Source organism: Camelus ferus, chromosome 7 (genome assembly GCF_009834535.1).
Source record: "Camelus ferus isolate YT-003-E chromosome 7, BCGSAC_Cfer_1.0, whole genome shotgun sequence".
NCBI lineage: Eukaryota > Metazoa > Chordata > Mammalia > Artiodactyla > Camelidae > Camelus > Camelus ferus.
This window is the reverse complement of record NC_045702.1, coordinates 16,169,413-16,187,076: the sequence shown is the minus strand read 5'-3', so window position 1 is coordinate 16,187,076 and position 17,664 is coordinate 16,169,413. Positions and strand designations below refer to the sequence as shown.

Genomic DNA, 17,664 nt, shown 5'->3' with positions numbered 1-17,664 from the left:
CAAAATCATTACAAGCCATGTAACAAATGAAGTCAGTTTAAACATCTTCAAATAGACTGAGTATATGTAACATGCTCAAAGCTTAGAGGAAGTCGACATGACCTAGTCACATTATTATCCAGGGTTTTAATTAACTGAAGCACAACATTGGCCGAAGAGAAGGTGTTTAAATTTCAGAGATGTGTAATACAATTAAGGGAACACTAAGTTAGAACTGCAGGTAAATCTTTTATGGCAAACTCATCCATCTGAAAATTGTTGAAGTTATAAATATGATGCTTTACGTAATAGTTTGCTGCAAATGGGTAAAAGTGACTCAACACGTAGACATTCTAAATAAGAATCGTATGATTTTATCAACTAATCAGTATAAAAAGAATTGTTCACATTTAGCTATTAACTTAATAAAATTTTATAGTTTATAGCTCCTAAACTGAAGAAATATAGAATCAAAGTACAATGTAAAAATAATCAATGAAACAAACAAATAACCACCCAAACATTTTATCAACAAGTACACAATATATCAATAAAACAGTTCTACACCAGCCTGGTACAAAGCTAGCCCATTGTGAAAATCAGAGGGCCAGACAGGGGCTTTATTATAAATCTTACTAAACAGATAGATACGACACACTCTTTACTCCCTCTTCCACACATTCTGAAGGAAATCTTCTTGACTTGACTTAAATGGCCATAAGTTAACATAGTTGAATAAACATTATTTCATATGTCAGTATTTTAAAGAAATTTCCCATGTCCAGATTTATTAACATCTAAAATCTTGTATCAATCACATCTCTTTTCAGAACTGGGGATATTCAACCTCAGATACTTGGACTACTCAGTTAATTACTCCATACCTCCTCAGCTTCTCCCTTTCTTCTCTCTCCCTTTCTTCTCTTCTTTTCAGGCGTTCCTGGTTTCTTTTCTCCTGCTTCTCAGCTACAACTCTCTTAAAAAACAATGACAGTTCAAATAATAATAAATGAGGAGAAGTATGGGCCCATTCTTAATGAGCACTATCCTAAACTTCACCATATCTAACATCAAAAGCTTTTTAATAACAATTAAATTTGAAGTTTTGCCAAGTATAATCATTAAGCTTACAAGACTGGTTTCCAAAATCTCCCCTTCTTTTTATGTACAATTTCATATTTCTCTATGACTTCTTAGTATTTCAAAATCACTTTTATAAGACTTTTCTCCTCTTAAGGTCTTCTAAATTCTATAAAAATGAATTTTTTAAAAAAACCATCAATCATTATAAATTCCTACAAGTTTCCAAGCTCTCTGATTTCCAATATGGAAATGTCTTCTGTCAATTTCTACTTACAATCCTGATGCTGCTGCTTTTAAAGATACCGGTGAAATGCTAAACAGTTCTGTTGCTAGGTCTGTATTTGCAAAGGTTTCCAATTACCGTTTTTTTTGAGTTTTAAATTAGAGCTCAATAACCATTCACTATAGTGAAACTCAACTTGTCATTTCAAAAAACTTACCCAGGATCATCCTAGGTACTCAGAATACTGAGAAGAGCTCACGGTTAACTACAAACACGGAGATGTCCCTAAGTGATTTTGATTCCACATTATTTTAAGTATCAAACTATGGTCTTGGGTTAATTTCAGTGGTAACTACACAAAAAGTCACTATCCAATGTTTGCCATCTTTGAGCAAGTTCTCAATTCATGACAAAATACTACAGTCCCACAATTTTTTAAAAAACTAGCCACATCAGACTGTTGAAAAGTAAACTGGTCATATCCACTGACTTCTGCTTATGTTTACCTCCTTAGAAATATCCTCCCTCTTTTTTTGTTTGCTCATCTTCTCAAAAGAAATCAGCAGACGAGTAAGAGTTGTGTTGCCTTTTTCACAACAGCCTACATACTTAAGTGACAGTGACTGTCCTTTTTAAAAAAATAAATCCTTTCTGAAATGGGGGCAGAAGAAAAAATTAGAGGTACCACAAGTATGCTATTTAGTGAACTGCAAAATACTCCAAATAAATGCTGGAGCTTTTAAAAAATCTTCCTTAAAAGTAAATATTATTACATTAATGTTACTGATTTTATTAAAAAGAAAACATCATCGGAAATTTTAGGGGACTTGTATGAATTATTTTAGAACCCAGTTAGCAAGACTCCTAATTCAACATCGTATCTAACACAAAATTACTACCTTCCAGAATAAGAGAAATAGTACTTTAAAATCTGTTTCCTAGATATCATCCATTAAACAAGATGGTATTTCTAGTTACAATCCTACACTATTCAATATTAACTATTAACAGAATCACAGTTAAGAACAGTCTTAATCACAATTAAGAATACTATACAAAAAACCCCCCAACTATACAAAAAGACAACTTACACATATCAAAAGAATGAGTGGCTAAACTGGACAAAGGGGGAGGCCTTAATTTACCAATGTACCTTTAATTCTTCAAGCTTCTCTCTTATTTCAATAAATCCCAGGTGCAGTTTACCCCCAAAATGATCAGCCAGCCGCCTGTCATTATCATGAAGCCCTAAATAGGCAGAGCAGACTTCACAGACTCGAAGTTTCTGCTGCTGGAAACTGGAAGCTGGCATAGAATTCCGATAAACTTCCTAAACGAAAGTGAGAAAAATAATGTTCACATAAACCACGTTAAAATCATACAATTAAACAAAATACACTATGTTTATACCAAAAATGTTTCTAATCAACACACAGAAAGCATGGTGATTTTGTCATGAAAATTACAGACTCCTCATTCCCCCTATTCTCTGTCCTCAGGACCTCTCTACTAGAAATGAATGATCAGAGCCTTAAATACCTTTTGCCAGGAACCACCATAACAATTCTAACATGATATGGAACACGACTTTCTGAAAAAGTTTTCTCAGTGTTCTACAACGTTTTCTATAATTCTTGTTAAAAATGCAGCAACCCCAAAACTATACATCAGAGAAAGGTCAAGGAAGCAGAATCGCCCATGATTGCAGAAAAGGAATGTATGTCTTCCATACTATTACAGCTTCCTTTCGCTGCCTTCTTCCCCACAGATCATTCCCCACCCTCTGGAACTGTGGACAGGGCATACAAAGACTTCCTATTAAAAGGAGTAGCTCTGTAAGACAAAAGATGAAAGGTGCCTTACTGAGATTAAGATGCCTCATACTCATTTTATTTATATTAAGTTCATTAATGAAATAATAAATATTAGTGGCTTTGTGTATCCACTGCACCCTGTCTTTTGTATGAAGCAGCAGCATGCCCAATCAAAAACATGACATTTCCAAGCTTCCAGGCAGCTTTCGTTAAGGAGACACATGCAGACATTACTGGATAGAATCTATAAAAAAGTTCTATAAAAGGGAGTCAGTAGATTCAGATGAAGATCATCAGTGGCTGCTATAACATGTGGATCAAAAAGCAATGGGAAATAGACACTTACAGTGTCAATACCAAGATATTAATTATAAAGGGAAACACAGTAACTTCACAGTAGGAAAACAGGCAACATTACCAGAAGTGGACAAGCTACTAACAGCCTTCTGACAGGATTTAACATCACTTCAGTGGTATTCCTCTCAAATATCTAACCAGGAAGAAGTATTAGACAAACCCAAAGTGAAGGACATTTTACAGGATAACTGATCTATACTTTTCAAAACTGTCAAGATCACGTCAGACAAAGACTGAGGTACCAGATTAAAGGGGACTAGAGAGACATACAACTAAATGCAACACATGATCCTGGACTGGATGTTAAACAAAAAAAATTTCCTTTCTTTTTTGAAAAAGAACATTATTAGGACAAATGGCAAAATTTGAACAGTCTTCAGATTAACTATTAGTATTGTATCAGTGTTACTTCTTGATTCAGGTAATTCTACTGTGGTTATATAATAAAATATTGTTTTTAAAAAATACACATTGAAGTATTCAGGGATAAAAAGGCATCATATCTATAGCTGATTGTTAAACAGTTCAAATACACACATACAGGAGGAGAATGATATAGCAAATGTGGTAAAATGTTAACATTTGAGGAATCTGGGTGGAGGATATAGGGAAATTTTTCATATAATGTTTTAACTTTTCTTGAAATATTTCAAAATTAAAAATTTTTAAAAAGGAAACCCCAAAGCATGACACACAAGGCAAGTCAACTCAATTTTCATGCCTTGTTATTCCTCCTCTTTCTACTTGTGCACAAAGGAAAGGCTTTAGGCTTAGTGGACACATGACTAACACAAAGAGATAAGCATAAAGACAAAGTCACGTAGTAAGGATGGCTTTTTTTTTTTTTTTAATATGCCACAATTTTTATTGCAATGTCGCCATTTTTGTGAGGTTGGGGAGTTTGATCTCAAAAACAAAGCTAGAAGCAGGCTGTGTGCTAGATGGCATCATGAAGCTGCTGGGCCAGCCCCAGACTTTCTAAACTCAAGTTATTTATTAAATGAGAAAAATAAAACCTTTCTTTGGTTAAGTCATTAATAAGTTAAATTTTCTATTATGTACAGTTGAACACAATCTAGAATAGGCAAGTACATTTTGTAATGCACTGTCCCAAGTAGAAGTCAATGGATGATAAAACGTAACAGGCTAATGATGTCAAGCTACAGGGTAATACCAGTAAAACTCCAAGTATATATATACATGAAGTTTTATGAAAACTGCAATATATGGAAGGAAAATAATGCTCGCTGGATTCATTACCCAAGAGTTTTCTGGGGAAATAAACTAGCTATAAAATATTTTGCACTTTAAAATTCATAGTATTCATTTTCTGGATTGGTATTAACTACATTTAAAGAATCATAATATTAAGACATTAAAACGATCAAGAATAGCTTCTTGATAATATCTTTCCCCAGCCCAGAACCTGTAATCTTGTGTCTTCATACTTCCAGAGTGGGTTTCTTGTAGCTAGCATATAGCTAAGTCTTGTTTAAAAAAAAAAAAAAATCCAGTCTCACAATCTCTGCTTTTTAATTGGATTGCTGAGACTATTTACATTTAATATAATTATTGGTACACTGGGTTTAGATCTACCATCCTATTTATTTTCTGTTTGTTCCCTTTCTTCTGCCTTTCTTTTGGATTAAGTATTCTTTTTAGGATTCCATTTTGTTTCTACTATTAGTTACACCTCTTTCCCCCTCCAGTGGTTTCGCTTATGAAAAAAGCTAGAGAAGCTTTTATTACTAGCAGACGAAGGAGATTTCAAAACAAGGGACATCACTAGGGACAAAGAAGGACACTTCAAAGTAATAAAGAGTTAAATTAATCGAAAGATAGTAACAATCCTAAATATATACTAACCTAATAACAGAGCTTCAAAATATATGATCAAAAACTGACAAGATGGAAAGCATAAACAAACAAATCCACAATTCTAGTTAGACACTTCAACACTCCTCTCAGTGAGTAGTAGAACAAGGAGGCAGAAAATCATTAGGATATAGAAGACTCGAACAAATCTATCAACTATCTTGACTCAATTGACATTCTATTTATAGAACACTCCATTTAACAAGGCAGAGTATCATTGTTTTTAAATGTAGATGGAACATTCACCAAGGCAGACCTTATGCACGGACACAAAACAAGTACTGATATACTTAAGAGAACTGAAATCACACACACATTCTCTGACCACAACAGAAATAAATTAGTATCAGTAACAGAAAAATATCTGGAAAACCTCCAAATATAGAAAAACTAAACACATGCCTAAATAACCCACAGGTCAAAAAAAAAAAAAAATCACAAGCAATATTAGTAAATATTTAGAAATGAATGAAAATAAAAACACATATGAAAATCTGTGAGAAGCAGCTACAGTCATGCTTAGAAGAAAACTTACAGCATTTAATGGTCTAAAATCAATGATCTAAGCTTCTGCCTTAAGAGGCTAGAGAATAACAAATCAAACCCAAGTGTGATACAGTTAGGCTCAATGGAGATTATGGCAAAAGGGGAGAGTACAATCTCATCTGAAGGCATTCAATTTTCTAATAAACACTGGCGGAGGGGGACAAAATGTAACTTTGTCTGCAGGTACCAGATTTTGACCTGTACGTGGAGAAAGAACGAGAGGGAGTTCCCAGGGTGTTAGCAGACTATGCTAAGGTGGGAAGACAAGGGAGAACATTGCAGCTGCGTGGGGATGGAGTAGGGATGGCATCGCAGTGACCACGTGTATGAAGACTGCACTGGGTCTACTTACATGTGTGACTGCTGTGTATGACTTGCTTAGTTTACTTCATTTACTGTTATAAATTTCAACAGATCAATGACTCTAAATTCCAAAAAATCCCACTAATTTTGATATACAACCCATCAGTATGACACAGACTAATATTTTAAATTGGTTTAAATAGTAATAACTTTTCAATAATTTCCAGTCAAATATGCATTCTTTAGGAATATAGCTGCTAAAGTAAGTTACCTCTGCTTCTCTTTTTTTTGCCCGTGCCTTCTCTACTTCATCCATTACTTTCTGGGATTCCTCCACATTCCCTTCAGCTCCTAGCTGTTCCACCTTAGCCAACAATTTACCAATTTCTTCATTTAACTCATGAACACGTTCTGCCTAGAAAGAAACAGAAAAGATCATGAATAAAAAGCAGAATGTACCAAAGTTTAAAAAATTTCATAAATGCTAGAAAAGACAGTTATCTAAGGCAATATGAGTGTAAATAATGCTTTCTGAGCACATCGTTAAGTGAACCGGTGGGACATAGGATGTTGAGTCTGCCTGCCTTTACTTCAGTAAGGTCAAGGATATAACTGATCTCAATATAACTATTACTCTTCAACCTCTGCTTTGACAGTGTATTCCAAGTATAAAATACATTTTCTTCCACAATCTGGCACTCTGTACCTTTCCAAACCATCTCTTTCTGTTCTCCGACTCTGCAACAAATCTACAGTTATAGTTTCCCAAACTTACCCTGTTTTCTGCCTCTGTGACTTTGCACACACTGCTCCCTCTTCCTGGGATGTCATCCGTTACCTCCCTTACCTGCCTCATGTATGTCTATCCATTCAGTAAGATCCAACTGAAGAGTCTATTCTGTGAAGCATTCTTGAACAATCACCACATCTGACCCTCACTTAAGACACTTAAGCAGAGAGAGCCACCCCTCCTTTGTGCCACCTTTGTATTTTTATGACAGTTATTTTATATGTATCACACCACTTTAAAGACTTCCCATTCTTGTATTTCCAATGTCCAAGAAATAGCATAGGCTCAAATATGAGTAAAAGGAATGAACTGGTGGATACCCTTCAAAGCAAATAGATAGCTTTAGAGTCCCTCTAGCTTACTGTCAATTACTAGCTGTGGAACTGTAACCAGATTACATGACCTGAATCTACTTCCTCATCTGAGAAGTAGGGGTAATACCTATCTCATGAAGTTGTGAGAGTGAGAAAATACACCTTGTACATGCACTGTGCAGCACACGACTGATTTTCAGTAGTCTAACATGGCACCCCTTCTCCCTCAGTCCATGTCTTTCCATTGGGACTAATTCTTGCCTTAGGATTTGATGTCTCCTCACCACCATCACCCTGGGAATCTAGTTCATTCCTGTTTTAATGACACATTAACATATACTGTCTTTTTTTTTTTTTGGTATTTATATTATATTTTTATTGATGTATAGTCAGTTTACAATGTTGTATCCATTTCTGGTGTACTACACAGTCTTGATTTTGGCTACAAAATAAGTATTCAGCCTGTGTAGCCAATTATATTAGCAAAGAAGGTTTTAATTTGATCTGGACATCCAGTCCCGACAAAGTAGTGTGCCAATAATCTTTACTTCTTAAATTGTCTTCAATCTGAGGTAAATTTGTCCCTCAAATAAATTCCCAACTCTATTATCATTATCCTAACTCTTTAATAAAATTCTTCTACTACTACCACAGACTGACTGCATTAATGCTCAAAGCTCTTCACCCTTTCTATATCCATGCCCTTTGCTACGTAACTGAGAACCATATGCACTGACTGAACTTGGCCATGTAATTGGCTTGGCTTTGGTTAATAGGACGGTAGCAAGTATGACATATGGAAAGGCTTAAAAAGTGCTTGCATGGCTGGGCTTGATGCTTCAGCACCTCTGATACCACCATGAGAACCTGGCCAGGCTAGCCTTCTGGGCACAGTTCAGCAGCCTCCAGCTGACTGGAAGATATGTACATGAGTCCAGCTGAAACAGGAATAACTACCTAGTCAAGCTTAGCCTAAATCACTGACTACAGACTCATGGGCTAAATAAATATTTTAAATTTGAGGAAGCCTATTAAACAGCACTCTTGTAGTTATGGATAACCAATACAATGCTGTGTAAACCACGACAGCTGGGGTCTAGCCAGCACCTGTGGATCTCTTTCAACCATGAGATATGAGATCCCTTGTATGTTAGGATGCTCATCTTTATAGTCTTAAGAGAACTTTCCAAAAAAAGTTGGTTAAAAGTAACCCTCTCCTCAAACAAGGGAATTCACTTCCCTTTGTACACACATATCTGAGCACTATATTTAATGCTGTCACCTAAACTCTATTGGGTTAACTCTTCATCTCCATTCTGCATTTTCATAAAATGTGCTAGACTATATTGAATGGTATGAAATATTATGAAGTAGTAAGTTATCAAATCAATAAGTCAATGTATGGACTTTTGAATTCTGATTAGAGCAAACCAACTCTACATAGGAAAAAGAAACACATTCTGGATATTACATAATTATTGTTACTTTTAGGAATATGATTTTGTGGTTATGTTTTAAAGATGAAATGATTATGACATCTAAAATCTGCTTTTAAAATAATGAAACAGGAGGAAACTGATGGCTTTGAATCCACTGGGGTTCACTGTACTTTTTGCATTTAAATTCACAATAAAACATTTTAAAATAGTAATGAGTAAGCGGGGAGGGTATAGCTTAGTGGTAGAGTGCCTACCCAGCATGCACAAGGTCCTGGGTTCAATCCCCAGCACCTCCACTAAAAAAATAAATAACTTAATAATCACCCCCCCCCCAACAAAGAAGTGAGTAAAGCAGAACACTTAAAACACAACATTAAAAAAAATAAGTAATCTACTTGGAAAATGGGCATAAGACATACACAGACATTTCACTGAAGAGGTTATACAGATGGCAAATAAGTATGTGAAAAAAATGTTCAGCATCATTAGTCATTAGAGAAATGCAAATTGAAACTGCAATGAGATATCACCATGCACCTTGCAGAATGATTAAAATGAAACATAGTGACACTATCAAATGTTGGCATGGATGTGAAACTGGATCACTGACTGACCACTGCTGGCAGGAATATAAAAGTGGTATAGCCACTCTCTGGAAAAGTTTGGCACTTGCTTTCAAAACTAAAAATAGACTTTCTAAGTGACCCAGCAACTGCATTCTTGGGCATTTACCCCAGAGAAATAAAAATTTATGTCCATACAAAAATCAGTACACAAATGTTTATTGCAGCTTTACTGGTATTAGCTAATAACAGAAATGTTCTTCAATGTGTAGATGGTTTAACTGTGGTATATCCATACAATGAAATACTACTTAGAAATAAAAAGGAATGAATTATTGATACAATTTGTACAATCTCAAGAAAGTTATGCTGAGTGAAAAAAGCCAATCTCAAAAAGGATACATACTGCATGATTCCATTTATATAATATTCAATGAAATAACATGATTATAGAGATGAAAAACAGATTAGTGGCAGCCAGGGGCTTGGAAAAAGGGGGAACTGGTGTGGCTATAAAGGCGTAACATGAAGGAGTACTGTGGTGATGCTACACAGTTAGGTAACTAAATTACAGTGGTAGTTACCCAAGTTACACGTGTGATAAAACTGCATAGAGCCACACACACACACACACACGCATAACTGGTGAAATCTGAATGAAATGTAAGGATTAGTCCAATATCAATTTCTTGGCTTTAATACTGTACTAAGGTTGTCTAAGAAGTTAACATAAGGGAGGCTAGAGTTAAAGTACATAAAATTTCCCTATATGTGTCTTTGCAACCTCCTATGAATGTAATTATTTCAAAATAAAAAGTTAAAATAGAAGTAGTGAAGTAAAACTATTCTTTGTACTAATGAAATGATTAAAAATCTTACCTTTGCTGCCACTTCAGCACTAATCTCTTCTTGAGTTTCTGCTAACCTTTTCTTAGCCACTTCTGTTCTTCGATCACAGTCTGCAATGAATGACTGCAGATGATCCATAGCCTACAAAGTTTGATTAAATGACAATTACTGCAGGAAAAATCAACTTTATTAAAAAAAATCTTTACTCAAAAATTATGCTTATGAGTAAAAAAGATAACAAAAGTAGGTTCAATGATAAATTGACTCATTATTCATAATCTATCAAACTGACAATAAACAAATAATAAACACAAACATATATATAATTCCCAGGAATGGTAAGGAAACTGCCACTCTCATACTCTGCTGAAGGAAGCACAAACCAGCATAACCTTAATAAAAAGACAACATGGTAACTTATTGAAAGCCTTAAAACTGTCCCCAAACTTAGTAACTTTACTCCTAGAAATCTATTAGGAAAGTAATCATAGGTGTATGAAAGAATATTCAAAGCTATCCTTCACATTGTTATCTTTAATGGTGAAAAGTTGTAAATAGCCTAAATATCCAAGTAACACATAGAAAATTTGATCTGCAGCTATTTTAAAGAAGGTGTTAGTACAACACTTAAGGACATGATTCATTTGTACATAAAAAGTTAGACTGTTATATGTAATAAAACCCCAATTTATAAAATAAAGCATAGAAAAAAATGGAAGAGCATACGTAAAATGTTAATTATTTCTAAATATACAGATAACTTTTAATTGTTTTACTGTTTTTCAAATTTTTTAAAGAAAATGTCATAATCAGGGAAACTTGCCCTTTTCTCAAAACGAGAATTTCAGTAGTATCTACATTGCAAAAATCCAGTTCAATATTTATATAAATGATATTTATCAGGCATATATTAATACATCTGTAATAATAGTTCATTTAAAAGTAAACTTCTACGATTTATTCCCAAACTAAGCAACTTAGACTTTTATATTTTAATTAAAGCTAATTTAAAACACAAATGTTTAATGGTAGAGTGCCTGCCGAGCATACATGAGGTCCTGGGTTCAATCCTCAGTACCTCCATTAAAAAGATAAACTTTAAAAACCTAATTACCTCCCCCACAAAATAAAACAAACAAAAAAATTATTAAAAAATTATTTTAAAAAATCACAAATGTTTTAAAATGTAACTTTATTCAACATGTATCAAATTCTAAAAATGGTTGGTTAACCCGTGAGTTTCATGAAAGTGCAAAGTAAAAGCTTTTATCTGTAATGGCAAAGAAATAGCTATTTAACTCTTTTATAATTTAAATTTTATCTTTAAACATCACAACAGAAATCTATTGAAATTTCCTTTTGGGAAAAGATGAACTAATTCAATAAATAGTATTGGGTCAACTAAGTAGTCATCTGGAAAAAGAAAGAGAGATCCTTAGACCAGAATAAATTTAAGTTGAATCACATATTTAAATGTGTAAAACGAAGCCACAGAAATACCAGAAGAAACCATGGGAGAGAACTTTGATCACATCAGAAAAGGGAAAGCCTTTTGAATTAATCCAACAGATTTTTAAAAGATTAATACACAAGACAACTATAAAAATATTTTGCAAGGCTCACAACTACCAAAAGAGAAACAGAAAAAAAATTGCAACGTATTAGCTGAGAAAAGGGACTAATTTTCATAATATGTAGAGTCAGTATAAATCAATTAGAAAAATACTGACATCCAAGATTGGCAAATAGCAAATGTACACTGACACTTATATTCCACATTTCATCTATCAAAGCTGCAAAGAAATCTTGACAACAAACTATGTGGCATATGGGAAACAGATCATTTCATACATACTAGTGGGAATATAAATTCATAATTCTCATTGGAAGCAACCTGGCAAAATTGCTCTTTGACTGAGTTATTCTATTTGTAGAAACTTACTTCGTCGACACTCAATATATAAAAACAAAGCATTATTATACCATGACAGAAAAAGACTGAAAACAACATGAAGACCCATATGCCTACATCTAGGTGGTGATGAATTTCTACTGTATTTTATGCTCAGTATATATTAAATCACAACCCAATTACTTCAGGGTCTTTCCCCAAATGCTCCAGTGCCATGTTAAACTCTGTTTACATGGATAACTGCATTTGCATTAGCAGAAATTCTTGGAAGTTCAGGGAAGTAGGTGGGGGGAGGGGTCTATTTACCACTTTACCTCCCAAACCAAATAAAGTGTCTATTATCTTATTGAAAAAAACTCATCATAAGATTTGTGCTCATTAGTATGTTTTATCTAATGCTGACTGGTATGTCTTCTATAAATAAAGTTTCCTTATTTCCATACCAACAATTCTCATGTTTGTATAAACAATATAAAGTCAAGAGTTTGAGCCCTTTAGATACATAAGTGGTATCTTCTATTTCCTCTAATCTCTCTTCTACTAGTTTTACGTAAAAAACAACATTGCCCTTAATATTCTCCCCCTCTATATATGTATTTACAAATATAAAAATAAATATTAATGTAAAAATCCAGTAGATTATTAAAGGGCTTTATATACACTAGAAATTAGTTGTTTACATTTGCTTACATTGGTATTTCCTTAAGCACCCACTAACTTATTGGGAAGAATATGCTTAATTTTCAGAAGAACACATGAATTACATGACTCTCACACATTTTCTTAAAATATTCATTTTAAGATTTTTAAAAAAAATACTGTTGGTCAAGAAAGCACATAATCTTACTTAATTTAGTATTACCCTTCATATAACCACAAAAAAGATCATCTGCTAACAGCCTTTTCTCATTATGAGACATTAATCCATATTCAAAATGTTTTACAGATAATCGAACCCATTAAAGCAAAATCACATACATCAAGTTCAAAGAAAAAATCCTGTTCTTTGGATGCAATTTCATAATCTGCTCTTAAAGCCAGGTCATGAACTTTCAGACATTCTCCAAGATCCATTCTCTGGGGGGGGAAAAAAACATATTATTAAAACAGAAAATACATTTTTCAAAAACTCATTAACAGCCATAGTTCTCTTTAAAATAAGTCATTCAGATGATTCTTTATTTCTGGACTTTCAAATTACAAAATTTTGTAGACAAGTATAAAACCTGGTGCCAGAAAAAACGCGCATGAATTCTGTCTACTAACAGATGGGAACCATGACCACCTTTGCACTAAAGAACAAATGGACAAAGAAAAAGACTGTCAGAATCTGAAAAAAGCTTCCAGCTTCTATCTCAAAACATGTTTCACTTGGCCCTTTAATACAGAAAAGATAAAGTTAACAGTTAATTTAAAATAAAACTAAGAATGTGTAAATCACACTACTGACTTATACAGTTAGTATTCTCTGAACATTCTAATTTTCAAATAAAGCTGAAGTCCTTAAACAAGACTGGTAATCCTATATGGATTCCAGACAAGACTCCAAATGAACTAGCAGAGATAATTTATTAAAACCCAATATGATGTCACAGAAATAAGTGTCTAACCCCACTTATGATAAGCATGTGTCAGGGAAATACAATAAATACATAGTAGGTATTCATTTCAATAAGGAATGTGGTAGGATCCTTCTACTTGGAATTCCAATCAGATATTATTTATCCAACTAGAGGCTTTTCTCCTGAGACAAAAATTTCTAAAACTCTGTCCATTTTTACATGTATCTGGGCAACTGATGAGATCTTTCACAAAATCCATTTGGAAGCATACTGAATACAAAAAAATGGGCTAGATGTAAAGTTAATTACAGATGTGATTAAAAGTGATCAAAGTAAAGCAGAGATTTTCCAATTGGAGGCATGCTAGCCCATCACGGGAATGTCTCAATCTCTGAAGGCTGGTGAAAGGAAATACAGTAATTCAAAAAAGTATCATAAACATTCCTTTTGTTTTTGTTACACAAACTATACATAAAATAAAACTACAAAACACTGCAGCAGTAAAGTCAGCTGATAACTGAGTATCTAACTTGTGCCAGGCACCATACTAGGGACATGGCACTAACTGGCAAAGAAATGGTCTCTGACCTTATGGAGCTGACACTCTAGAAGAGGGGGAACAAATAATAAAGCAAAATTGTGTCTCTGAACAAAGTGATCTAATAAAATAGTAAGGCTTCCATTACTATGGGAGGCTACTTGGGATGAAGCAGTCAGAGAAGATCCTTCTGAAGAGGGTATGTTTAAACCGAATCTAAAAAGTGAGAAGCAGCACACTAATCTTGGGAAAAGTCAAGAAAAAAGTGCTCTGGTTTTACAGAAGATTTAGAAAGCAGATCTTTAAAAAAAAAAAAAAAAAAGTCAGCATTACTCAATCAGAGGGAAGTTTCTAGCAGCAAGGAAGAGGACTAGCGTATCTATAGCACATAGATCTGGGCCTTAGCTTTGTATATACTATCTAGAAATGACTTTGCCTATTTAACGTCTTTGCTAACCACTAAGACATGTATAACAAAGGACATGACCATCAGTTCTATACAATATCCCAAGCTAAAAAGGATAGTGAATTCACTGGATTAAGGTTCAAAAATATTGACAGAGTAGTAAAAATTTAATGTAAAGAAATAAATGTGAAGTCCTATAATTACATTTAGAAAGTGAAATTTACAAATAACTAGGTATGAGTAAAAAAATCAAACAAATTGAAAAACTAGTCAAGGGTAAGGGTTACAGTGTGGAATGACTGAGATCAATTTATGTGATGTAAAACTAACTTACAGAATACAGTATGAGCAAAATGGTTAAAACTTATTGAAAGCCGGTTTCAAAAGCAAACCCCTCTCCAAACAAAAAAACCCCCACATTCTGAGTGCTAACACATTTCAAAAGGATATGAATAAATTAGACAAAATGTCTCGAAACAAAACTACACAAAAAAGCTAGAGAACAGATGTAATTAGCTGGAGAAGAATCAAGATGTGAAAAGTCATCAATCAACTGAAGAACTTCTTAATATGAAGCAGAAATAGATTTTATTATAGCCCCAAAGAACTCCAGTGAGTCAGAATTCAGCCCTTTCAATATAAGAAAATACTTTCTAATGATCAGCTTTCCACAGATGGAATAAGCTTCCTCAGGAGTGAGTGAGTGTCTAGATAACTGAGAGTTTCAAATACAGTTTAAACAACCATTTTTCCAGAGTACTGAGGAAACAATTTGACCATCAGGTAGCTTTTATTCTTTTTTCTGAGATTTTATGACTATCTAAAAAAAAAAAAAGTTTCTCAGTAAAACTGTATTACCTCAGTTCTTAATTACATAAAGTAACCAATGGGCAAATATAAATACACAAATGTTCTCCAAGGTATCTTCTGGGAAACAATAAGGTATATACATCACCATTATAAAATTCCTCATCACACTGATGGTCTGAAGTGCCACTGTGTTGCTGAGGATGTTGAGATTTTTCCAGGTAGGCCCCACTGCTTACTCTCACTCATTAGTCTATGGATTAACAAACCAAGGAGTTTTCCAGTGATAAGAAACAGCACAACTGAAACTTTCAATAAACATGTGGAAATTTAAAGCTGCTTATTAAGCAACATTTATTAAGAAAAAGCTGTAGAAAAATATTTACTACTCTTTAAAAGAAAACATGCAGGAAAACAAGATAGAAATGAAAGAAATTAACGGCAAAAGAATGTTGTTACCTCCTTTACCATATAAGCCAGTCGATTTCTTAATATTTTAACATTAATCACTCCAACAGTCCTATTAGCATGTGTTTCCACAGCTGTGGTTTTTCATGCTATGCTTATTTCATAAAATGTTAAGACGTCATAGTTGGAAATGCCTTTCATTCAGTGCAGTTTTCAATCTGAACCTGGGAAGCTTTTAAATAATATTGATGGAAGCTTCTGTAAATAGGCCCAAACCCTACCCTCCAAAAACTGAACTGTAAAAGCTCCCAGAAGTTTTTAATGTACACTGTTGTGAACCACCCACTGATCTAGTTTTATTCCCATTCCACAGAGGAACTGAAGCCCAGAAAGACTGATTTCTTCAGGGTACTTACTAGAAAATCTGTTTAGACTAGTCTTAACACCCGTCCCACTTTATCATGCTAGTTTTGATTATTTCAGTACTAACTTATCTTTTAACATTTTTAGTTGGCAGTCATCCCCCATAACATCTAAAAAAGCTCTGCACACAGCAGATACTCAAAGCAGCTGTCTACTGCCTTTCTTTCAGTTATCTCCCTTATTTTTATCCTCAAACCTTGCCTGTGTTTAAACCTAAACATCTCGTCCACCCATACTATTCTTTGGCAGGAATTCCAGGCTTTCCCCTACTCTATCTTTAAATTTACACCACACAACCAACCAAAAGAAGAAAATCAACTATGTGGGTCAAGAACAAAATGAACACCAAAAAAGACCCAATTATATCACTGTAGTGGGGGTGGAGTTCTGGTGAGAAGAGCTGGGGGAATACATGGCTTGAGGCAGATTTGTAGAAGGAGAATTGTGAGCTCCACAAGGACAAGGATTTCTTTGTTTTATCTACTATGTACCTGTGCCTGTATATAAGTATACAGGAGTGCTTAATAAATTTTGTTTAATGACCCAAACCAGGAAAAGAGGGCACAGAAGAACATCTGGCATGGAGGCCCCGGGCTTAACAAGCAAGGGTGGTCAAGATGCACCCCAAGACAAAACTGGGCTGAGCTCTGGAGGGGGACGTTTTAGCCTCTCCTTGGATTATCTCCTTTGCTTGAACTCTTTTCCTTCGTAAGTGTTTTGAACTATCCTTCTGTCTTTCCTCTTCTTCAGAAGGTAGACTAACTTGGGCTTTCACTGCTCTGGGCTATCAGCTCCTGCAGCATTACAGTCTTGCACAGTTCACCAACGTAGATTTGGGGGCCAAAGACATAGGAGGAAGACCCCACCCCCACCCCCGCCACCACAGCCACAGTGCTTATTGCTAGCAGGACAGTAGGTGTGGCAAGGCAGATTTTCAGAATTCTTGACACTAGTCATCTATTTTCCTGTCCATAACATCATGACTAAGCACTTATTCTGGCATCGGGTCATGCACAGGAGGAGTATTTAAAATAAAAAATAAACAGCCCAAAATAAACCAATTACCTGTCACTGTAAAAGTGAGTGAAGGGAAAGTATGCTCATATTAATGCTCTCTGTGACCCTAGTCATCTAGTTAAAAAGCTACCAGAGGGAACCACACCATGACCAAGCACGAACCAACCCTCAAAAGCCAAATCAAACCTGACTTCATCACTGATGGTGCAATAGTGCTTTGAACACTAAGCACACAGATATTTGCTGCTGCTGCTTCTCCTTTGAAATAACTGAGCTTCAAACTGAACAAAGTAAAATGTATGGTTATTTAACTTAAAGAAACTATTTGTGATGAAAGCCACTAGGAAGAGTTTTAAATTTTTAAATTTAACAAGTAATTTACTTCACAATTAAATTCTTTCTATAAATTTTAATTTAAGATACCTAAATTCTTAGACTGAAAATGGAAAAAAATGC

General features: G+C 34.4%; 1 protein-coding gene across 8 annotated transcripts in view; it reads right to left on the bottom strand.

Moving 5' to 3' along the window:
- Window positions 1-17,664, bottom strand: part of LOC102521575 (putative RNA-binding protein Luc7-like 2) — a 52,225-nt gene that overhangs the window by 9,517 nt on the left and 25,044 nt on the right. For all 8 annotated transcript variants that reach the window (XM_032483462.1, XM_032483457.1, XM_032483456.1 and 5 more), the window contains 5 exons: window positions 13,026-13,124; window positions 10,166-10,276; window positions 6,452-6,595; window positions 2,439-2,615; window positions 864-955 (listed from right to left, as the gene is read on the bottom strand). In XM_032483462.1, the coding sequence (XP_032339353.1) occupies window positions 864-955; window positions 2,439-2,615; window positions 6,452-6,595; window positions 10,166-10,276; window positions 13,026-13,124 (623 nt within the window). The remainder of the gene's footprint in view (window positions 1-863; window positions 956-2,438; window positions 2,616-6,451; window positions 6,596-10,165; window positions 10,277-13,025; window positions 13,125-17,664) is intronic.